We start from the raw sequence: 20,424 nt of genomic DNA, 5'->3' as shown, positions 1-20,424 counted from the left end.
TGAGTTTTTGATCTTAGCCATTCTGACTGGTGTGAGGTGTAATCACAGACTTGTTTTGACTTACTTTTCCCTGATGACTAAGAATGGGAGCACAGACTGATGGAACGGCCTTCCAGAGACTGTTCCACCTTGGGATCCATCCCATATACAGTCACCAGACCCAGACACTACTGTCGACGCCAAGAAGTGCATGCTGACAGGAATCTGATAAAGCTGTCTCCTGAAAGGCTCTTCCAGAACCTGACAAATACAGAGGCAGATGCTGGCAGCCAACCATTGGACTAAACAGGGGGTTCCCAATGGAGGAGTCAAAGAAAGGACTGAAGGATCTGAAGGGGTTTTCAACCCCATAGGAAGAACAACAATATCAAAGAGCCACACCCCTCAGAGCTTCCAGGAACCAAACCACCAACAAAAGAGTACACATAGAGGGACCTGTCCAGCATCAATAGGAGGAGAGGCCCTTGGTCCTGGGCAGGCTAGATACCCCAGTGCAGGGGAATGGCAGTGCGGGGAGGTGGGAATGGGTGTGTGGGTGGGGGAACATCCTCATAGAAGCAGGGGAAGTTGCATTGGCTAGGGGGTTTCTTGGGGGGAGGTATCAGCAAAGGGGATAACATTTGAAATGTAAATAGAGAAAATATCCAATAAAAAAAGTAAAAGAGAAAAATATTAAAACTACAACAATGCCAACTTCAGTGGGACATATGATTATTTTTTCATCTTGTATCAGGCACTGGCCACCTTTGCATAGGTTTAGAGGCTATTTATATTTCTTCTGTGAATTGCCTCTTCTTGTCTTTGATCTGTTTTTATCTCTTGTACAATTTATAAATATTTTCTCTGTCCATTTCTTGTCTTTTAGACATCCCCCACCCATATATATATACACACACATAGATATATGCACACATATATACATACATACACACATATACATACACATACATACATATATACATAATACACACATATAGACAGTCAGACATACACACACACACGCACATGCCTGGCAATTAATCTTTTCTCTTTTGATTTGTAGAAGCTGTCCCCAACTATTATGCTTTCTAATGAATTGTGACCACAATTTCTACGACTAACCCTTTTCTCCACTGATTTGAAATATTCTTCCTATCCTATGTTTTTAAGACCTTAAATGTGAATCTTTTATTTTGTCTTGGTACTCTATTTCATTGGTATTGTTTATTCCTCTACTAGAAAACTATGCTTTAAATACCTGTATATAACCTCTTAATATCTATACTTTAATATTCTTATCAATATTTGTTTTGATGCTTTCAACACTTTATCCTTCCTAACCAATGAGCCAGTTTCTTCTCCCTAATCCTGAGAAATGAAGTCAAACATAACAACAACAACAACAATAAAGACCTATTTTGTAATTCTGATTAGAACTGCTTTAAATTTACAGATTAATGTAAACAGACTAAAGTGTTTACAACATTATCATTATCATAGAGCTGGCATATGATTTTAAAAAATTGTATTTCTCTTGATCTTGTTTATTTGGGGTCCAATGCATCCCTAAGATTTCATAACTTTTGTTATGACAAATAGCATCTTTTTGAGTCCATTCCCTAGCTTATTATAGCCAATAAAAAGTAAAGCTACTGTTTTGTGCACAATATTCCTATATTTAGCTACTTGCCTGACTATTCTTAAGCATTACATTTTTTTATTAATTACTGAGAGATTCTTGAGTATTTATAATATTTGGTTTCTAATTTTAAAATTTGTCTTTGCTGGGTATGGCGATATATACCTTTAATCCCAGCACTTGGAAGCAGAAGCAGGGAAATCTCTGAACTGAAGGTCACCCTGGCCTACATAGCTAGTCCTTTGCCAGCCAGGGCTGCATAGTATGACCTTATTTCAAAAGAATAACAGCCTTTAAGTGTGCAATTAGATGGACAAAAAAATACACTGTGTTCATGTGTGACATCAAAGAACTAAAAACCAACCATGTCTAAGGCGAACAGGTAGCACTAAGCCACTACTGATTACTGTATAATGTCTATTTCCCAACAGGTAGAGATACATGGGTTTTGTTGTCTGATCGCTTACTTTTAAAGCATTAAACAAAATCAACACCAACCAAATTAATTGCTAGCTTTCAATCTTTGCACTTGGATCTAACCTAATACCATCTTTGAAGATAATTTCAACTTAGATTCTCAAACACTGAAAAAATAGTCAAGCATAGGTAAAGGTTTTGTATCCTATTTAGTGTGTCAAAACAGAATTCTCAAGCAATGAAACAAGGTGTTATCATTGGTTTGCTGTTTAGTTTAGTCCCTAATATTAACATAAATATGCATGGCCTGTTTGGCTCATGTTAGCTTGGATTTGCAATCCTTACAGTATGTGTGGCAATGAGTAAGATGTCTTCTATATAGTTTTTCATTTATCCAACTATAAAGTATAACTGAAAATAAAAAATGTACATAGTTCTATAATATATACTGTGAAATGATTTAAATGTAGCTAATTAATCATCAGCTGACTTACAGTTACCTGTGTACATGTGTGCATACATGTGTGTGTGTAAAGGGTTGAGAATATTTAAAATCTCAGCAGTTTCTAAGTATATAATACATTATGATTCATTATAATCACCATGCTATACAATAGATCTCCAGAATGTATTCATTCAACCAAAACTTTGGACAAAGGGTATATTCTTTTAAGTAATCTTTCTTCATTTAGGGAAATTCCTACATTATATTTTTCTGTCACAGGCAACATGGGAGTCAGAGCTCAGTTTTCCAGCCTCCTAAGCAGTTAGAAACAAGCAGGTGACCCACATTCTATCAATCAAGAAGCTTACAAAATATTTGCCTCAGAAGAGCGTAACATGAGAAACCAGCTCAGGCAAGCCACATTTGGTATCAGAAGGAGCTGATTCACCAGATTGACAAAGGACTCAAGGTAGTGAAAATAGCATAGTAAAAATCCACCTCTTGGCAGAAATACAAAGTGTAGCAATGACTTGTGGGTGGTGTCATTAATAACAGAGATCATTTTCTCATCAGACAAGTTCTACAGCTTGGTGCTGGGCTCTGGTCCTAAAATTTAGCTGTAAGCTTTTTTTCCCAACCCGTCCAAAGATATTGTGAACCATCTAGGATCTTTTTAATAAATTCCTTTTCTGCTTAACTGACCAAAGACAAGTAGTTTATAAAACTAATTCCTCCCTAATACAGATAATATATCAGATAATGACAGAATTCAATAAAAAAACTTAAAACACTTTAATGTTTTCAGGAAGGTTTGAAATGTTATTTTCAAAAATCCATGCCCAGGTTCCCGTCTCAAAAAAGATATGCTATAAATTAAGGACAAACTACTTTATCCAAAACAGCTTATGTTTACACGCCCAGACTAGTGGCTTCCTTAAAAGGTATTAGTTCACAATAAAAGCCAATAGTAAGTAGATGTTCACAGGAACACATGCCTGTAATCTTGGCCCTCGGTGGGTGAGGGACATGAGGCAGAAAGATCATGAAGCCCCTGAGCCCAGAAAGACCATATCTCAAAAGGGGGAAAAAGTAATAGCTCAGGGGATCCAAATGCTTCCTGTGTATGCCTGAGGACCTGGGTTTAAATTCCCAATGCCCATGAAAAAAGCCAGATATGGCTACACCCGTGACTATAACTCCAGTGATGTGGAGGGTGGAGACCAGAGGAATCTTGGAACTTGCTGTCCTACACCCTAGCTACAGCTTCATTGAAAAGATATGTCCTCTTCTGGCCTAATGCACACACAAGTGCATGCACACACACACACACACACACACACACACACACACAATTTAAATATAACACACACATACACAACCCCAAAGCAATGAAACAAACCAAGACTAGTGTAATCAACCTAGTTCAAATAAAGATAGAGCAAAAGCACAGAAAGGGAGAGACAACTGTAAGAAAAGCAGGATGAAATCATTACAATGTTCAAAGTACATTCACATTCTATTTTCTGGAAGTAAAAGACACTAAAGAATAGATGATGATAATGTTCACAGCCTACATCCACAAATGATGATGTTCCTTATTTTCTATTTTTACGGGCTCAAGATTTTACAAGCCTTCCATTTCAACCTCACATAAGAATGTTTTGAATGAGACCATCATGAAGAAAAGGACAGTTTACTGAAATACTGAAAACATTATACAGTTTGTAGATTACAGCCATTACCATGAGACCAGGTAGCAATTATGAAAATGAAGGTTTTCACTGTGTTGAGTATCCACCACGCAATAGTCATTGTGCTACAATAAGAACTTACAAACAGTAACAAATCTATCACTAACCACAACAGTTCTATGTAGTACGTATTGTTATACCTATTCCACAGATGAACATTGTTCAAAAATATACCCAAGACCACCAGGCTTGGAAATAAAAGAGCTTAGGTTTGGATCTGGGTCTTCTACCTCTCAAATCCACAGTCTGTTCTATTTAGAGCACACTATCTCTCTCAGGATAAGTTTCACTTTTATAAGTGAGAACATTTACTCAAGGCTCTAAATCTTAGAGGGAATTTATTGTACAACATTTGCAAAAGAAATATTGGCCTTTCAATTAATAACAGCAGTCCCAAGAAGAGCTGTGTAATAATTTACTGTGCTCACTAAAGGGATCTGGGAAAGACACAGGTGGAACTAGCATGGACCTTATACTTTGAGAGCTTTATACCTAAGTAGTGAGAAAACAGTAGCATGCATACTATCAAAAATACATACAGCTACAAAGTTTCAGGTATCATCTCTGATGGCTAACATAAGGCTCAAAAGAGGTGGCTGGGAGACATGAGTTCTTTCTCCCCTGGTACAGAGACCTCGATACTGCTGCCACCTATACTGGGAGTCTTGATGCCATTGTAGAAAGGTTCACTGTATCTGTGTTTCCAACTACATGAAATCCTATGCCTGTGAAACCTAGACCTGGTCCTGCTTCCTGCGGATGTCAGCTCTCCCTCTGAGAAACTCCCTCTGCACTCTCTCTGATAACAATTAGTAGCTCTTGGAGGTGAATCTCTCAGAGAATAAAAGGTGACAGAGAAACAGGTCCAGGGTTGAGACAGAATAGGTGATTTCCACAGAGTAAAACAGAAATGTCCACTGCTTGAAGAAAAGAGAAAAGAAAAGAAGGAACCATAAGGCTGGAGATGGCTCATTAGCTATGAACACTGAGAACTCTTACACAGGACCTGGGTTCAGTTCCCAGAACCTACATGGCACATAAAAACTACCATAATTATATAAGGTTCCAAGGGTTAGGTACCTTATTCTGACCTCTTAGGGCACCAAACACACATAAATACTTACACATAGTTACATGCAGGCATACACATAAAAAGTAAACTAAATCTAAAAAACAAAAATCAAATAAAAAACTTTTTAAAAAGATAGCTATGTCCATGACTTTCTGACCTGTCCTCATATTCTATCACATCTATACTAAGACAAATTCTCAGGGCAGCCTCGAACTGAGTCTACAATTAATCAGGGAGTAGGGTGTAGTTTCTTAGCTCCTGATCCCAAGGTTTTCTTGTGAAGAAGATAAGGTGCTTGGACAACAGCAGAGGTATGAGTCCTGCTGTTCCAGGTACATGGTGGGTAGCAGGTAGGCCTCTATGCCAGAGTACTAAGGCCACAGAAGCAAAGCCTAGAAGCTTCTATAGTGTTCTATCATTTCTATGCATTATCGAGAGAAGGGAACGTTTGACAAGTTCATTGTAAATCTACAATGTAAGAGTTTCAGAATGTCAGAGTACAGAAAGTGCCTAAGAAACCAAAGTATGGATATAAGAGGAGGTACAAGGAGGTTGTTTTTCTGGTGAAGGCCAGGCCCAGCATTCCCTGTCTTCAATAAGCCAGACACAGATGGCCCTTTCATGATGCAAAGGAATCAGTTATTCATTTGTCTTCTGCAAGCTTTAGACTTAATGTTGCTAGAGAAATGGAATCATTCATTAAATTATTCAGTAAATACCTATTGTACTTGGCAGGACTGTGGAGGAAGAAAAGTAAACAACAGAAGCCTCCCAGTGCAAAGTCAATTTATAACATTTCAGCATACCTATTAGTCCACAATAAGTGCTCAATAAATTGTGTCTTCTAGAAAATTATGCTAACAAATTAGAAATAAAACAGTAGGCAAGGAACAGACTGTGACCAAACTCAAATGATTTCAAATGCCTAAGATTTGTCCCAGAGACAATATGAAGTTAATGCAGGCATTAGAGAAAGGAAAAACCTCATCAGATTTTTAAGAGGATCAACCTTTTAAATGGAAGAACACTTACTCCATTTTCCAAAGTTCAGGACAATGACTGAAAGCCTAACAGCAACAATGAGATTTCAGATGCAAAGAAGGGAGCCTTTCTAGAGCAGTGAAGAATGCAATCCCAAAGATTGGGGAAAGACACAAGGCAGATCTCTAGCTTGGTCCTACAACACACATGACCTTTACCAGAATACAGTCCTTAAGTGCAATTTAATGGGAGAAGAAAATGAGATCAAAGGGTTGTAGGGCTAGCTGAGTGGTCAAGATTGCACACTGCCCTTGTAGAAGACCTGAGTTCAGTTCCCAGCACCCACAGACCAGCTTACAATGACCTTTAACTATATATGTTTTAGGGAACCTTATACCCTCTTCTGGCTTTTATAGGCTCCTGCATGTATGTGGTATACATAAACTCAGACACACACACACACACACACACACGCACACGCGTGCACACAAATGAATGAATGAATGAATTTATCTTAAGAATAAAATGAGGTCAATTTAAGAAAGGTTATCTGGGAATGCCTAATGAACATCCAACAGGGAGAGAGTCCAAAGATACTCCTATTTCTAGGTCTCTACACTTCAAAAGAACAATAAGCTTGAGGAATGAATATAGAGATGTCAACTGAAACATCTCTATGTCAGAAACAGAGTAGTCATGGCTAGATAAAAGGCAGTCATTTAACTAACATTTATGAGCTCCTTACTATTTGTTCAGCACTATGACAAATGCTATGGCTAAAGTTAAAGGCACAAAAGCAAATGTTCCTATTCTCCATGATATTAACTAAAAGAGAGAAGATCCAGAACACATACACAAATATACACGTACAAGAAAAATATTATCTGGGAAAAGCACAGACCAAAACATTAATTAAGATGAGATTTAAAAATGACTGGCTATGAGATTCTTTTGTCTTTGCCCAGGCTAGGATTCGAGAAGCAAAAGAGGAGACTGAAGAAGTACAGAGACCTATAGTTGTAATCCAAGAAGAGAAGGAGAGTTCTGAGCCCAGGAATTCAATGTCAAACCTGAAGATGTAACATGGACCAGAAGATCTTGACTACAATTCTATATTCTAATTTTGAATCTGCCTTGGTTTGGATGCCATCTTTTCCATGTTGAAAGTTTGACTCTTTTCCAAGAGTAGTGATGTGAGAGGTAGTGAGAATCTTTAAAGAGAGCAGGCTTGAAAGGAGGTGGTTAGGTCACTAAGGGAATTGCCTGGGGAAGAGATAAATAAGCTTCTCATGTATTTCTCATGATCTCTTTTAAGAGAATTGTTTCTTAAATGAAGACCAGATTCTCCACTGTCTTACACAAATTCCCACCACAATGCCCTCTACCATATCAAGGTCTTCACCAGACAAGACCTGATACAGGCACTATGACCTTGAACCTCCAAAACTGGGAGCTAAATAAATCTCCTTTCCTCATATAGTATTCGGCAACTGGCACTGGGTTGTAGCAATAGAAAAATTTCTAATATGGATCATGCAGTAAAACTTCTAAATTAGAGCATCCAGGAACAATCCAAGTGGCTCATTTCATTCAGTTTCTGCATCTGCATCCAGCTTAGCACTAGAAGCCCAGAGATACTGTAGCGTACAAGATCATCAAGGTCCTTCCCCTAAGAAAGTTCACATTTCTATTAGAAGAAAATGCACCCAAGTCTACACACACACACATCATCATCATCATCATTATCGTCATCACACTCCTCCACGTAAACAAGTCTCTTAGTAAAACAACTACAAATCCTGTTATGAGCTGTGAAGAAATATAAACAAAGGTCTAAGAATAACAATGGGTATTTCCTTAGGATTGTAAGACAGAAACAAATACTCTGGTAATATAGAGTCCTAGAACTTTCCCTGGAAAGGATAGTGGTAAGGACCTTCTTCTAGGCAGAGAGAACTGTATGTAAACACAGAGAAGAGCTTTATGTGTTTGAAAAACTGAAAGTCAACCAATAAGGTCAAAAGTCAGGGCTATAGAAAAAGTTGATAGCATGGAAATATAAACAGATCCATCACTCAAAGGCCCAGTCAGGGAAGCCACTGAAGGAGTCTTTCAGGCCAGTGGTAACCTGAGCTTGTTTTCACACTATGAAACTTCTGGGATGAAGATGTTGTTTTGTTTGTTTGCTTGTTTTTTCTGTAAGCCCACAGTGCCTGGTAGCCATTCTTCCAATCATACAGTTTGGTGTGCCTTTATCATGTCCACAATAAAAGTGAGGTCTCCTTTTGCAGACCGATTTCTCTTCCTTGGAGATCGTTTCTGAACAAAGTACTTCCCTAAAGGCCCTGTGAACTCATGAAAATAGTTCCAATAGTCTCTGTGAGAGTACTGGGAGAAATGATGCAAAGTAATAAAGCAAAACCACTCCCTCACTTCTGATGGCAATTTCTTGTTTTATCCTCCAGTGCTTCCCATTAGTTCACAGTCTGAGTAATTACCTTTGTTATTTATTCTGTTTCCATTTTTATCTGTTCTAGAACACCATAAACAAGTGTATATAATGATGCATAATAACAAAGAACCATAAGTTCTTATTGATCTTAAAACTTTGGTAATTCTAAACAATAAAAAATATGTCCTCTGCCAGCTCCTCTCAAAAGAACATGTCCAAGCCCTAAAAGAGCTCTATTACATTGACAAATGAACTCCTGGAAGATGTGAGGCTCCAGGCTACCATGTAGTGATGTAACAGGCGACTGTAAACACACATTTGGAAAGTCCTCATTGCCACGCCCATCTGGGTTCCTCTCCTCATCTCCCAGCCTACATCTTGACTGCATCAAGCCCAATATATTGTATAGCTTTTAGCTAGTATTCTTTCCAGCAGCCAGAACTCTCTCCCAGCCTAAAGAGAAAGTCCTCCACCACAGCTTAATTCACACTCTCTAAACGCTCCATTCAGTTGGTTTTAAAGCAAAGACATCAATTTGTACTAGACCCTGAAAATGAATTTCCTCCCTGTGTTTCTGCTATTTGGGAATTTGCCTAGGTCAGCTACTGGGAAGTCCCAGAATTTAATTTTACCTTTGAGAAAACATTGCTCATGATTTCATATGCTATTTCTCACTACTGTTGTATTTAACATGACTGGAAACTTGAGGGATATTCAGACAAAGCCATTGATGCCTGCCTATCTTTTGTCTTTCAGAATGCAGATGCATGTAAACAAGCAGAGACACTGAAGTATGCACATGACCTTTGCTCTGATGATCAGGAAGTGACTTTTGTCTCCACTCGCACCTGTAAACATACGTAATTCCATAAAACTTACTAGGATATTACAGCCAAACCCTGAGTACAAAGCCATGCAAAGGCAAAGAAATGCCAATTCCTAACAGAAAACCATGTAGCCAACTGACTGGAAAGCACTAGGAATGTCCATTCTTTGGACAGAGTACAGCTAGCAGAACATGGCTTACCTGAATGCATTGTAAGACACCACCTTCGTGTGATGATAGTCAGCAGCTGCAAATACTTGTGTGATCTCTCTTGATTTTGCTTTTTCCTGTTTCAGCTTTTGTATGGCAAGTTCCAAGTTGCTATATGGAAACTTGAAGGAATAAAAACAAGACATATGCATGAAACTTTGAGAAGCTGCCACCACTACCCCCACCCCCACCCCCACCCCCACCCCCACCACCATCATCCTTACTATTAGCCCTTTGGGAACTAGTGGTTTGATCACATTCACCCCTTCTTTGACTCTTTGTAGGTCCCCCACCTTCTCTACTCACCCAACTGTGTTTGCTTTCTTGCTGTTAACCCAAGACCAATTGGTGCTACTCAAGTCTTTTTGGATGTGTGGTCTTCCACTGGAGTATGGCTGCCTAACTAGAGGCTATGCTCTGAAAGCAAATGGACACTCATTCCCCCAGCAGCTAACAACTGTCAATAGCCCCACGGCTAGTGGGGGCATTTCATGCACATCTCCACTTTCTGTGCTGGGATTTGGCCTGCCTTGGGCTTTCACAGGTCATAGGTTGTATGCATGCTGTCACAAACATTGTGTGCTCATGTGTGCAGCTGCCCTGTTGTGCCCAGTAGACACTGGCTCTCCATCATCCACTGCCTCTGGCTTGTACAATGTTTCTGTGCTCTGACTCTGCAATGATCCCTGAGCCTTGAGGAAGGAATGTGGTATAATAATGTTCCATTCAGGGCTGAATATTTTGCAGTTTTTTTTCTTGTACCTTAGTAGGGTAATGGAGAGCAGCAAGACAACATGATGAACCCAAAGTAAGCTGTACATGCCTTTACCTAGAAACCAAAGCTTTCGGACAAGACTGACATTAATCCAGGTCCTAGATCTCAAACAATTGTACTTTAAGGGAGAGTGGGTAACAAAGCTTACTAAACAATCTTCTTAAAACTTTTATATATAAACTTCTTATAACTCTCAGATATAGCCTAGATAGTTTCACAGACCCTGCTTGGATATTTTTCATAAACCTGTTTGGAATTGCTGGCCACCAAGCAAAGCACTGATCATAGCAAAGCCAGGTGTCAACATTCCACACAGACACTGGAACCTACATTTATTTGTTGTCTTGGCAGCCTACTGTTTCTGTCCCCTTCTTTGTTATTAGCTTTTTGACTTAGAAAGAATATTTCTTATTCAATCCAGTAAAGCATAAGGTTGTAAGTAATTACAGCCAAAAAAAAACAAAATAAGAAGATGAAATTTTAGATTAAAAATACTGATGCGACTTTGACTTTGGTATTAAAGTTCCCTCTCTTCCAACATCAAATGATCCAGGTGGTTTGCCACCTACTGAGGCCCCCACCCCTTCTCGTTTTTTGCATTTCCTGTAATCTATTTCTATGATAGGATCTATTAGCTCCTTTGAAAAGACTACTCAGACTGGTAATAAAGAGTGCATTAATCTTTATCTTCTAACAAAGCCCTTGATAAGAATATTTTTTAATGATGCAATTTTCACTTGAGATGCTGATACTAGGTAATGTCTTACCCACTTTATCATACTGAAAGAATAAAAGCCCTTTATACTTTTAAACTATATACTGTGTTTTGGCTGGATATATAACTGAAAGGAATAGTACTTGTCTAACATGTTCAAGGTTCTGGTTCAATCCTTAGTAATGAAAACAAAACAAAGCAAAAGATACATGCATGGCTTAATATACACAGATAATCCTCAATTTACAGTGAGTTATGTGTTAATAAAGTTATATGCTCATAAGTTGAAAATCTCTGAAGTTGAAAATGTATGAATTGTAACTAACTTACAGAACATCCCAAGCTTAGCAATACTGCACGCTGTAAAACATGGATTATTTCTCTTTATAATCACAAGCCTGAATGAGAGCTGCAGCTCACTGCCCACACCCAGTAGCATGTAAGAAGATTGGACTATATAGTACTTACTAGCTGGAAGGGGATCAAAACTCAGGACTTTAGTTTCTATCAGAAAGCAAATCATTTTTGCATCACAGTGAAGTCAAAAATCCCAGGCAAAGCAATTCTAAGAACTGTATGTTTTATGTTAAGGTAGTGGTTCTTGTCAGAATCAGAACCTTGATTTATGACAGCTACAATGACTAAGCTTGGCATGGGTCTGATAGGGCTAAGCCCCTCACACAAATTACCACATCTAACCTCCGTAGTAACATTATCAAAGAAGCACTGTTGTTATTCTTTATTTCAAAGACAAGCAGACTGGAGTTCAGAGATAATACATAACTAAAGCTTGTCATATATTAGGGTGGAGCTCAGTTTCCAACCCAGCCCTGGTGATCTCTGGAAATCTAACTGCTTAGTCATTGCATTTCTCGCTTGAGTCCAGAGCTATTATATAGTATAGGTTTGCAGTATTAGAGTAACCTTGATTTCTAAAAGTATAAACAGAGAGGTGGTGTAGTGACTACAGAAGATGCTATATGCAACAGAGACATGGAGAAGAACACTGAACCACCAGCCTTCAACTGTCACTTCTGCATGACTGAACTTCTCTGAGAAGTAAGCTGTTCCAGGGTCCTCATCTGTCTTGAGCAGACTTTCTCTAGACTGTACTAACTACTTAAAGTTTTCCCTAGCTACCGCTCCTTCCTTGCCTTTTCATTTCACATAGATCATACCTGACTTGCTCTGGGCTCAGAAGGTACCAGCCATTCCCAGTGTCTTCGTGGTCCCTTTCCTTTCATCCCACAGAGATCTTTCCCCCAATACACCAGTTGTGGCTCTAACTCTGTCCTGACACCTAGCAACTCAAACTTGAGCATTTTCTTTATAAATGAGATAAACTATGCACTATCTGTATATAAATACTACATAATTATTTAATGAACTTTAAAATAAAAAAAAATCCTAAATTACTTGGTTTCCAAGTACACAGAAAGTACTGAACGTAAGTACTGAATAAGTCTACATTTAAAGAGTGAGATTTTTATACATAGTTTTTTTTTTAACTGAACAACATATATATATAACATTTTCCATTATAGTGTTTAAAGTTTTAAAAAAACTGGCCAGGTGTGGTAGTATATGCCTGTAACCTCAGCACTCAAAAGTGAGAGGCAAAAGGACAATGAATTCAAAGCTAGCCTGGGTTATCTGGCTAGATAAGTCTCAAAAAAATTAAAATTACAGCACAACAAGAAGAAACTTCTTTGAGCGCACTGTGGCAAATTTCTCCTTAGATTCTAATTTAAGCCTCAGATGTCAGATGTTAGAGGGACCAGCAACCTCCGGAAGTATTCAGTTCCCTTGGGGTTTTTGTCTGTTCTAGTCAAAGACTCCTTTGCTGCCCTGTGCCAATTAACTGGGATGTCACAGTGTGTGCCACCAGATTTTCTTCCTTTCCTATAGTTATTGCATTGCCTTCTAAAAACATTGTTAATATCAGAAAAAAAATCCAGGAAACCTAATTCAGCCCTGGGCCTGCTTCCCACTGGAGTCTGGAATTTGTGATGCTGGGCAGTAGAGAACTAAGCTGGTAAACAGAGGAGACAAGGGCTGGGCCTCTGTGATGGGACCTGTGGCCAAGTCACACAGATCCATTATTCATGCCCACATATGTGAATGTGCAATGTAAGGCAGTGGCAAGATGTAGAAAATGCCTTAGAGAAAGGAAAACACATGCTGCACAGGGCAGAAAGGCAAGAATTACACAAAGTCTATTCACCTTGTCTGTGTTATTCTCCATGTAGTTTAAAGTGTATTCATCAGCATTAAGCAGACGAAACAGGTAGCCATTAATATTCACTGTGGCTCCAATATAGAGCTCTTCAGCCTTGACGTATTCTGAAAATTCACTTTTAAAGACTTCTTGTCCAGGCTTTTTCACACGACTTCTTTTCAAGAACATCCCACCAGCATTCCCTAAAGAAACAGAATAAAAGCCCATGAGTTGCTTTATTCTTAAAAAGAAGCACAACTTGCCTTTAGTTACTTTCTCTTCCAACACAGACTGTACAAAATATCTGTAAAGCCATGTTGTGCATTGTGAGAAGGAAGAATGGAGCAAAGAGACAGCATTTTTTTCTTAGGTAACTCTTAAACACCATTGGAGAGAATGTAAATTGGTGTAATTGCTATAGAAATCAAAGCACACTTCCTCAAAACCTTAAAAACAGAACTTGCATATCATCTAGCCGTATAATGTGCCTGGGTACAGTTCTAAAAGATTCAAAGTCAGCGTACTACAAACATAGCTGTACACCTGTGTGTGTCACAGTGACCAAGTTATGGATTAGCTGCAAGTATTCATCAATGGGTGAATGGATAAAGAAAACTATGGCACATAAACACACTGGAGTTTTACTCAGCCATAAAGAATGTAATTGTTTCACTTGCAGGAACTGGAGATCATCATGTGAAGCCAAATAAACTAAACTCAAAGCTTAATTTAGGGGAGGGGACATGAAATTAGAGAGAGAAGTTAGAAGAGAAGATAACAGAGAAAATGAATAATATCAAAACATATTATATGCATGTATGAAAATTAACCCATTACTTTGTATGCTTTCAAAAGACAAGGACTTCCTGGGTGAGTGCACTAAAGAATAAAGTACTATGCTATTCCAGACTTGTCTTTCCTCTCTTTCTCCCTAATCCTGTATATGTCCTGCAGCAAACGCGGACTGTGGGATACCAGCAAGCTTCTCTTCTCCATGGCATGATTGAAAGGCCCAATTGGCTTTATTTCCACAGATTTGCCTTCCACTTAACCTAGCATTTAGATTAAGGGCAAGATGCCCCACTTTTAAATTGAAGATTTGATTATTCAAGTGTTAAGAAATGAGTATGAGGGTTCCTTTTGTGTTTCTTCCCCAACAGTGTAGGAAAATATCTGTTTCTTTTAGTAATGTTTTTACATTGCTTACTCTCTAGAATTCTGCTTGTTTGGTTTGTTCTCTTCTGGGCATAACTACTTGGTGTTTGTTTGTTCATTTTCTTTCCTTGGCTTCTTGGAAAACAGAAGGCAGAGCTGAACAGGCAACTCTATTATCTACTGATATGGAACTGAAATCTACAGGCTTATGAATATAAATGAGACCGGATGAGACCAGAAAGGATAAGTGGCAGAAGGACACAGGCTTTAGAGCCATATTCCATCCTGGCTCTGTCACTTGCCTATTACATACTCTTGAATTTTTTAAGGTGTTCAAACTGCTACAGATGGCACTGGTAAAATTGGAATTGTAGTATATGTATGTGTGGAGAGTCATGAAAATTTACTCTCAGATCAACCACTATAGTGAACATTACCACAGGAAAGCCCCAGCTGCAATAGGTTGCCATCAGCAAATGGGTGTTCAAGGTGAGGACACTAAGACTGGTCCATTACTGCATAGACGAGGATCCTGCCTATTGGCAGCTGTGGTTATGTCTATCAGAAATTCTTTTAAAGTCCACTGAGGTCTAAGACCTATCACTTTCTCCCTTTCCTCTGCCCTTCATAGGAGTTAGGACCTGCTGCAGCCAGATGTAGTATGAAAACTGTATAATTCTAACTCTTGGGAGGTTGAAGCAGGAAGATAATGAGCTTTAGTTCCTGCCTGAGCTACGCAGTAAGACTAGAAGAAACGGACAAGGAGACAGGAGGTTGGGGGAAGGGGTGGGGAAAAGAGAGAGGGAGAGGAAGGGAGGGAGAGACAGAGACAGACAGACAGACAGACACACACACACACACACACACACACACACACACACACCACAGACACAGCAATGTGGGAGAAAGTTAGAGACAGAGGCAGAGACTGCAGTCTGATAGTTCTCTGGGCTTCCTCTGGTTCCCTCTACATGTTTGTTTTGTTTCATTTGTTGTTTATATAAATCTTTCCCACATAAACCCTGTCTCCGAATTGTCTTCTTTTTGGACGACCTTACTGCCATGAAACTTCAGGATAATATTAAGTCCTCAGTGGTGGTCACTATTTTGTAAGCCATTGTCTTGTATTTTACAAATGCTGCAATTTGCTTGGCCCCATTGATACTTTCTAAATGTACAAACTTGATATTTGTGACCATTCAGACCTTGGCATATATTCATCCTCATTCAGTTTCCTATTTTAAGATTTCTCTATTATCAAATCCCATTGGGGCCTGACTTAGTTGTACAAATTCTGAATTACTTGTTGGCATGTTAACTGGGGAAGAGAAGCTTCAGTATATGACCCGATTGTTACATTTCCAGACTTTTACATATTGACATGTTAACTGGGGAATGGGAACTTGAGTATATGACCCAATTGTTACATTTTCAGACCTTTACGTGCCAGTTTTTTTTATCTTGTTGGTTTCTTGAAACTCGCCTTGATCAGGCCATCCACAACATGTAAATTGGCAAATAGTACAAACCAAAGTTTTTACTTTTTTTTCCCCAAAGAGCCAGTTGAGCTGGTTTTTCTTGTGTGTCATCAGCACAGATAAAAGTTGTAAACATGTTGAAACAAAGAACAGAGCCTTGCATTTCCATAATTTGTAAGTCAATGGCTGTCCTCAGCAATAGCCAAGGGATCAACACACTGGAGAACATTCCACAGGCCTAGGGGCAAGACATCTGGCAATAGCCAGAACAAACACAAGTACCACAGAAAATGGACTCTGAAGATTAAATCTGTATAGCTTGTATTTCTTTTCTTAATCAGGCAAAGATTTTGTAAATTGGACAATGGAACACTGGGGTCCCTGGCTGTGAGTGTGACTAGTGGCAGGCAAACCATGACTTTGAACCCTGGAGGTTCTGTAGAAAAAAAAAATGATAGTGGCAAAGAGGATTTCCCATGGGTAACCAATCACAGCTGGTTTTTTTTTTAATCATTTTATATGTTTCAGTTCACCTTTAAGACATTTTTATAAGAAGAAATTTATTGGTTAGAAAATTATCATCATAGATCTTCTAGGCTATCAAATAAGATTGTACTCCCTAATTTGTAAAAGGGAAAGACAGTTAAGTGTTCTGAGGAAAACACTAAGTAAAATAAGTGTCTTACCTGAATTTCTCTCTACAGGCTCAAACACTGAAATTGTGTCATCACTGAGATAAAATGCAATGACAAACATCCTGTCTGCATCAACGCATCTGTGTGTAACTAGTTTTGCAAAATACCGAAGTATATTGCTTACGTTTCCAAAGCTAAACAGAAGAGATATGAGAGTTAGAGTGCTATACAAGTAAGCTTCTATTAATATATAACACTAAGGTGTGTTATGGCTTTTCTAAACAGTTGAAACATCTTATTACCAAGGTTCTAAATACAGACATTGAAATATTTTTCTCAGTAGATAAAAATCTTTCCTCCTCTTTATATGTCCAGGAAATAGACTGAAAACTAGGCCTGGTGGCACGCGCTTAATATCCCAGAATTGAAAGAGAGAGACAGGCAGCACTCTGGACACACTGGCCAACCAACCAAGTCTAATCCTTAGTCCAATGACAGACCCTATTAGCATTCTGTCTAATTACCACCCAATAGTTACCTGGCAACAGCCAGGCATGCTCCACCCAACAGTTACCTGGCAACAGCTAGGTAGGCCTAATCCACTATAAAAGGGGCTGCTTGCCCCCTCCTCCTCTCTTGATCTCTTGATTCCTCTCTTGCCTTCTTGCTCCCTCTCTATCCCCTCACCCTCTCCCCATTCCCTCTGTCCCCTCCACATGCTCATGGCTGGCCTCTACTTCTCTATTCTCTCTCATTCTCATTCTCTCTCTCTCTCTCTCTCTCTCTCTCTCTCTCTCTGCCTTTCTCTCTGCCTTTCTCTGCCTCTACTACTACCCTCTTAATTCCCTTCCCCATGCCCTGAATAAACTCTATTCCATACTAGATTATAATGGCTGGTCCCTCAGGGGGAAGGGATGTCTCAGCATGGGCCCACAGAGACATCCCCTTCTGCTATACTTCACATCACCCCCATAGAACATATTCCTTCTCTATCTTTATATAAACACACCACCTATCTTAAAAAATAAGCTAGGTGGCCCCTGAAGAATACCTAATGATCTCTGGCCTCCATGTGCACATGCACACACATGCAACCTCATGAATATGTAGACAACCAAAATATCACACAACACAAAAAAAGGGTCATAAAGACCTGCTCAAAGTAAGTGAATTAATCAGCTGTTCTCTGATCATGAAGCTGGTCAACAATCACAGGAATTCTGTTAAGCAGATACACAAACATTTAGCACAACAGCCTGAGCCAATCCAGATTACATACTCTACTGGATTCCTAGGATACCTTTCTCAAGTTTAGAACTTCTTCTGCCTTGAAGCTCATATATAACCCTCTCTATCACTTCATCTCTCCAGGATCATCCTCAACTCCTTTCAAGGAAAGCATTAATATTTCTCCTTCAAAAAGATTATGCACATGCCTCCATTTTAATGCACATATTATTTGTATTTGTAGCCATTACACGTCTAATGTTTTCCATGGGAAAATGCTCTTATTAACCATTATCTTCTATAACATTTTTATATTATAATATATTATATTAAATGTTTGCAGAAAGTTACACTCATAGAGATTAGAGATATTCTTAGAATTATATGCATGATTAGTTGGTTAAAGATTTAATCAAATGAAATTTAAACATTTCTCAGGTAAGCAATGGTATCACACACCTTTCGTAGCAGCACTGAGACTTGAGTTCCTACATCTGAAGCTAGCCTGGCCTACACAGTGAGACCTTAACTTAAAAGTAAAAGAAATAGTTCCCAAAGTTGATTGCAAGAACAGTGAACTAACTCATAGTCTCTCGGTAGAAGCACAACAGCCAGTAAAAGTCATCCCTCCAACAAATAGTAAGACAATAAAAACCCTTGGAAGTGTCTGATAAAATCAACCATGTCCTCCATCACTTCTTCACTTTATCACCTCTCTGCTACAACTCTAACAGTGGTCACTTGCAGCCTCCCTATTCTGAAATCCAGTCTTTTGTGTCCACACTGATAAGAACTACAACAAAGGATCTCTAATTTGCAGAGGCTTAAGAGTACCTCTTCATCCCTTCATAAGACTGTACAGGGAGGTAGACTGGAAAAGCACAGTGGCAAGATTACTAGCTTGAGGCCTTGGGTGAGACAGAACACAACAGTTTGTATGGCTTATCCCAGAGCATTCTAGTCAAACACAACTGGTCACAATTTGGATTTTCCTAAGTGTCCAGATCCAAGACTTCAGATGAGCCTTATATAACCATTTGGGCGATCTATACTGTATTAATCATCCTCTCTTATACCTACTGAACTTACAAGCATGAAAAATTCAAGAGTCCTCTCTTAAGAAATACTCACAATGTTACAGATGCCTAAAATATCAATATAAAATTGAATGAGGTCTAATCTAAATCTAATCTATTTTAAATTTAACATCTTAGAACTTAAGTTTATAAGTGCATATATTTACTCGGAATATTTGAATATGCCATTCATTTTTCCTGTTAATGTTCATATTCTGGAGATCTCAATTGGTAATATAAACCTACTCAATAAAATTGAGTCATTCATGAAGTTTAGCATACATAAAAGTCACCTGGAGAACATTTTACATATGCAGAATCCATAATCCAGATATATAGGCTCCCAAGTGAGCTTATATTTGAAGAAAACTGTATCATTAAAATGTTGCCAAGGGAGTCTAACAAGATGGTCTGCAGAGCAAATTGTAAGAACACTCCAAGTGTTCAAATATTTCCTTCATATAAATGAATTATCAAGTGCCTGGACCCTTCTGATCAGTCTCCACCCTCCCAGGTAATCATCTACACATATCTCTTGCACCAACCATGATGTCACACACAATTTAGCAACTATACAGTCTTGTACTCTTGGCTGGTTATCTTAAAATATATTTATTCCCATTGTCCCAAACCAAATTATAAATTCTTAGATCTAGGATGTATGTCTTAATGTTTTCTACATACAGTCCAATGTTACCTATCTTTACTGCATTGATCTCTCCCCACTGTCCCTTTCCCATTGTCTTCCCCATGTGGGAGATGGCACCAAAGCCCTGAAATATGTCAGTAAGTCAAATCCCTAGCCCATTCCCATTTCACTTATGTCCTTTTCTATCAGTAAGAGGTTACTTCACCTAAACTTCTCTTACAAAAACTAACACTCTATTCCACAATGCCACATCCAATCCTTAGCCTTTTTCCCCCTGCATCTAATTTTACTAATCAGCATCTTCTTTCGTGGCACTCTTGCTCACTGGGCTCACTGCATTATGAATTTTCTTAAGTTTAGGTGTTTCCTATCTTCCTTGTTTGTCTCACATCATCATCCTTTCATGACTTCTTCTCTTTTCTCCAAACTTTTAATTTGGGATGGCCCCAGGTTTATTCATGTAGTCTTGACACCTACTCATCCTTGGTGATTCAACACAGTCTGAAAGCTTTAGTCCAATTTTGGCATCTTGAATTGAAATGCTAATTGCATGCTGATGACTTCCAAATTTACATCTCCACCTCAGACCTATCTACTGAACACCCTCAATACATACCCATTTTCATTTCATATCTAATTGGCATCTCAAGCTGTTCTAAAACTGAACTTGTATTCTTGCTCCAAAATCTATTATACCTGTAGTCCTGCCTGTCTCAATGGTTGC

General features: G+C 38.7%; 1 protein-coding gene across 1 annotated transcript in view; it reads right to left on the bottom strand.

The window, feature by feature from the left end:
* Positions 1–20,424, bottom strand: part of Efhc2 (EF-hand domain containing 2) — a 172,513-nt gene that overhangs the window by 56,051 nt on the left and 96,038 nt on the right. The window contains exons 10-12 of the mRNA XM_028776029.1: positions 16,800–16,942; positions 13,487–13,683; positions 9,764–9,894 (exon numbers count right to left, since the gene is read on the bottom strand). Coding sequence (XP_028631862.1) covers positions 9,764–9,894; positions 13,487–13,683; positions 16,800–16,942 — 471 coding nt within the window. The remainder of the gene's footprint in view (positions 1–9,763; positions 9,895–13,486; positions 13,684–16,799; positions 16,943–20,424) is intronic.

This window comes from Grammomys surdaster, unplaced genomic scaffold (assembly GCF_004785775.1).
Source record: "Grammomys surdaster isolate TR1022 unplaced genomic scaffold, NIH_TR_1.0 263, whole genome shotgun sequence".
Taxonomy (NCBI): domain Eukaryota; kingdom Metazoa; phylum Chordata; class Mammalia; order Rodentia; family Muridae; genus Grammomys; species Grammomys surdaster.
Note: the sequence above shows the minus strand (reverse complement) of the source record. Positions and strands in the feature narration are given on the sequence as shown.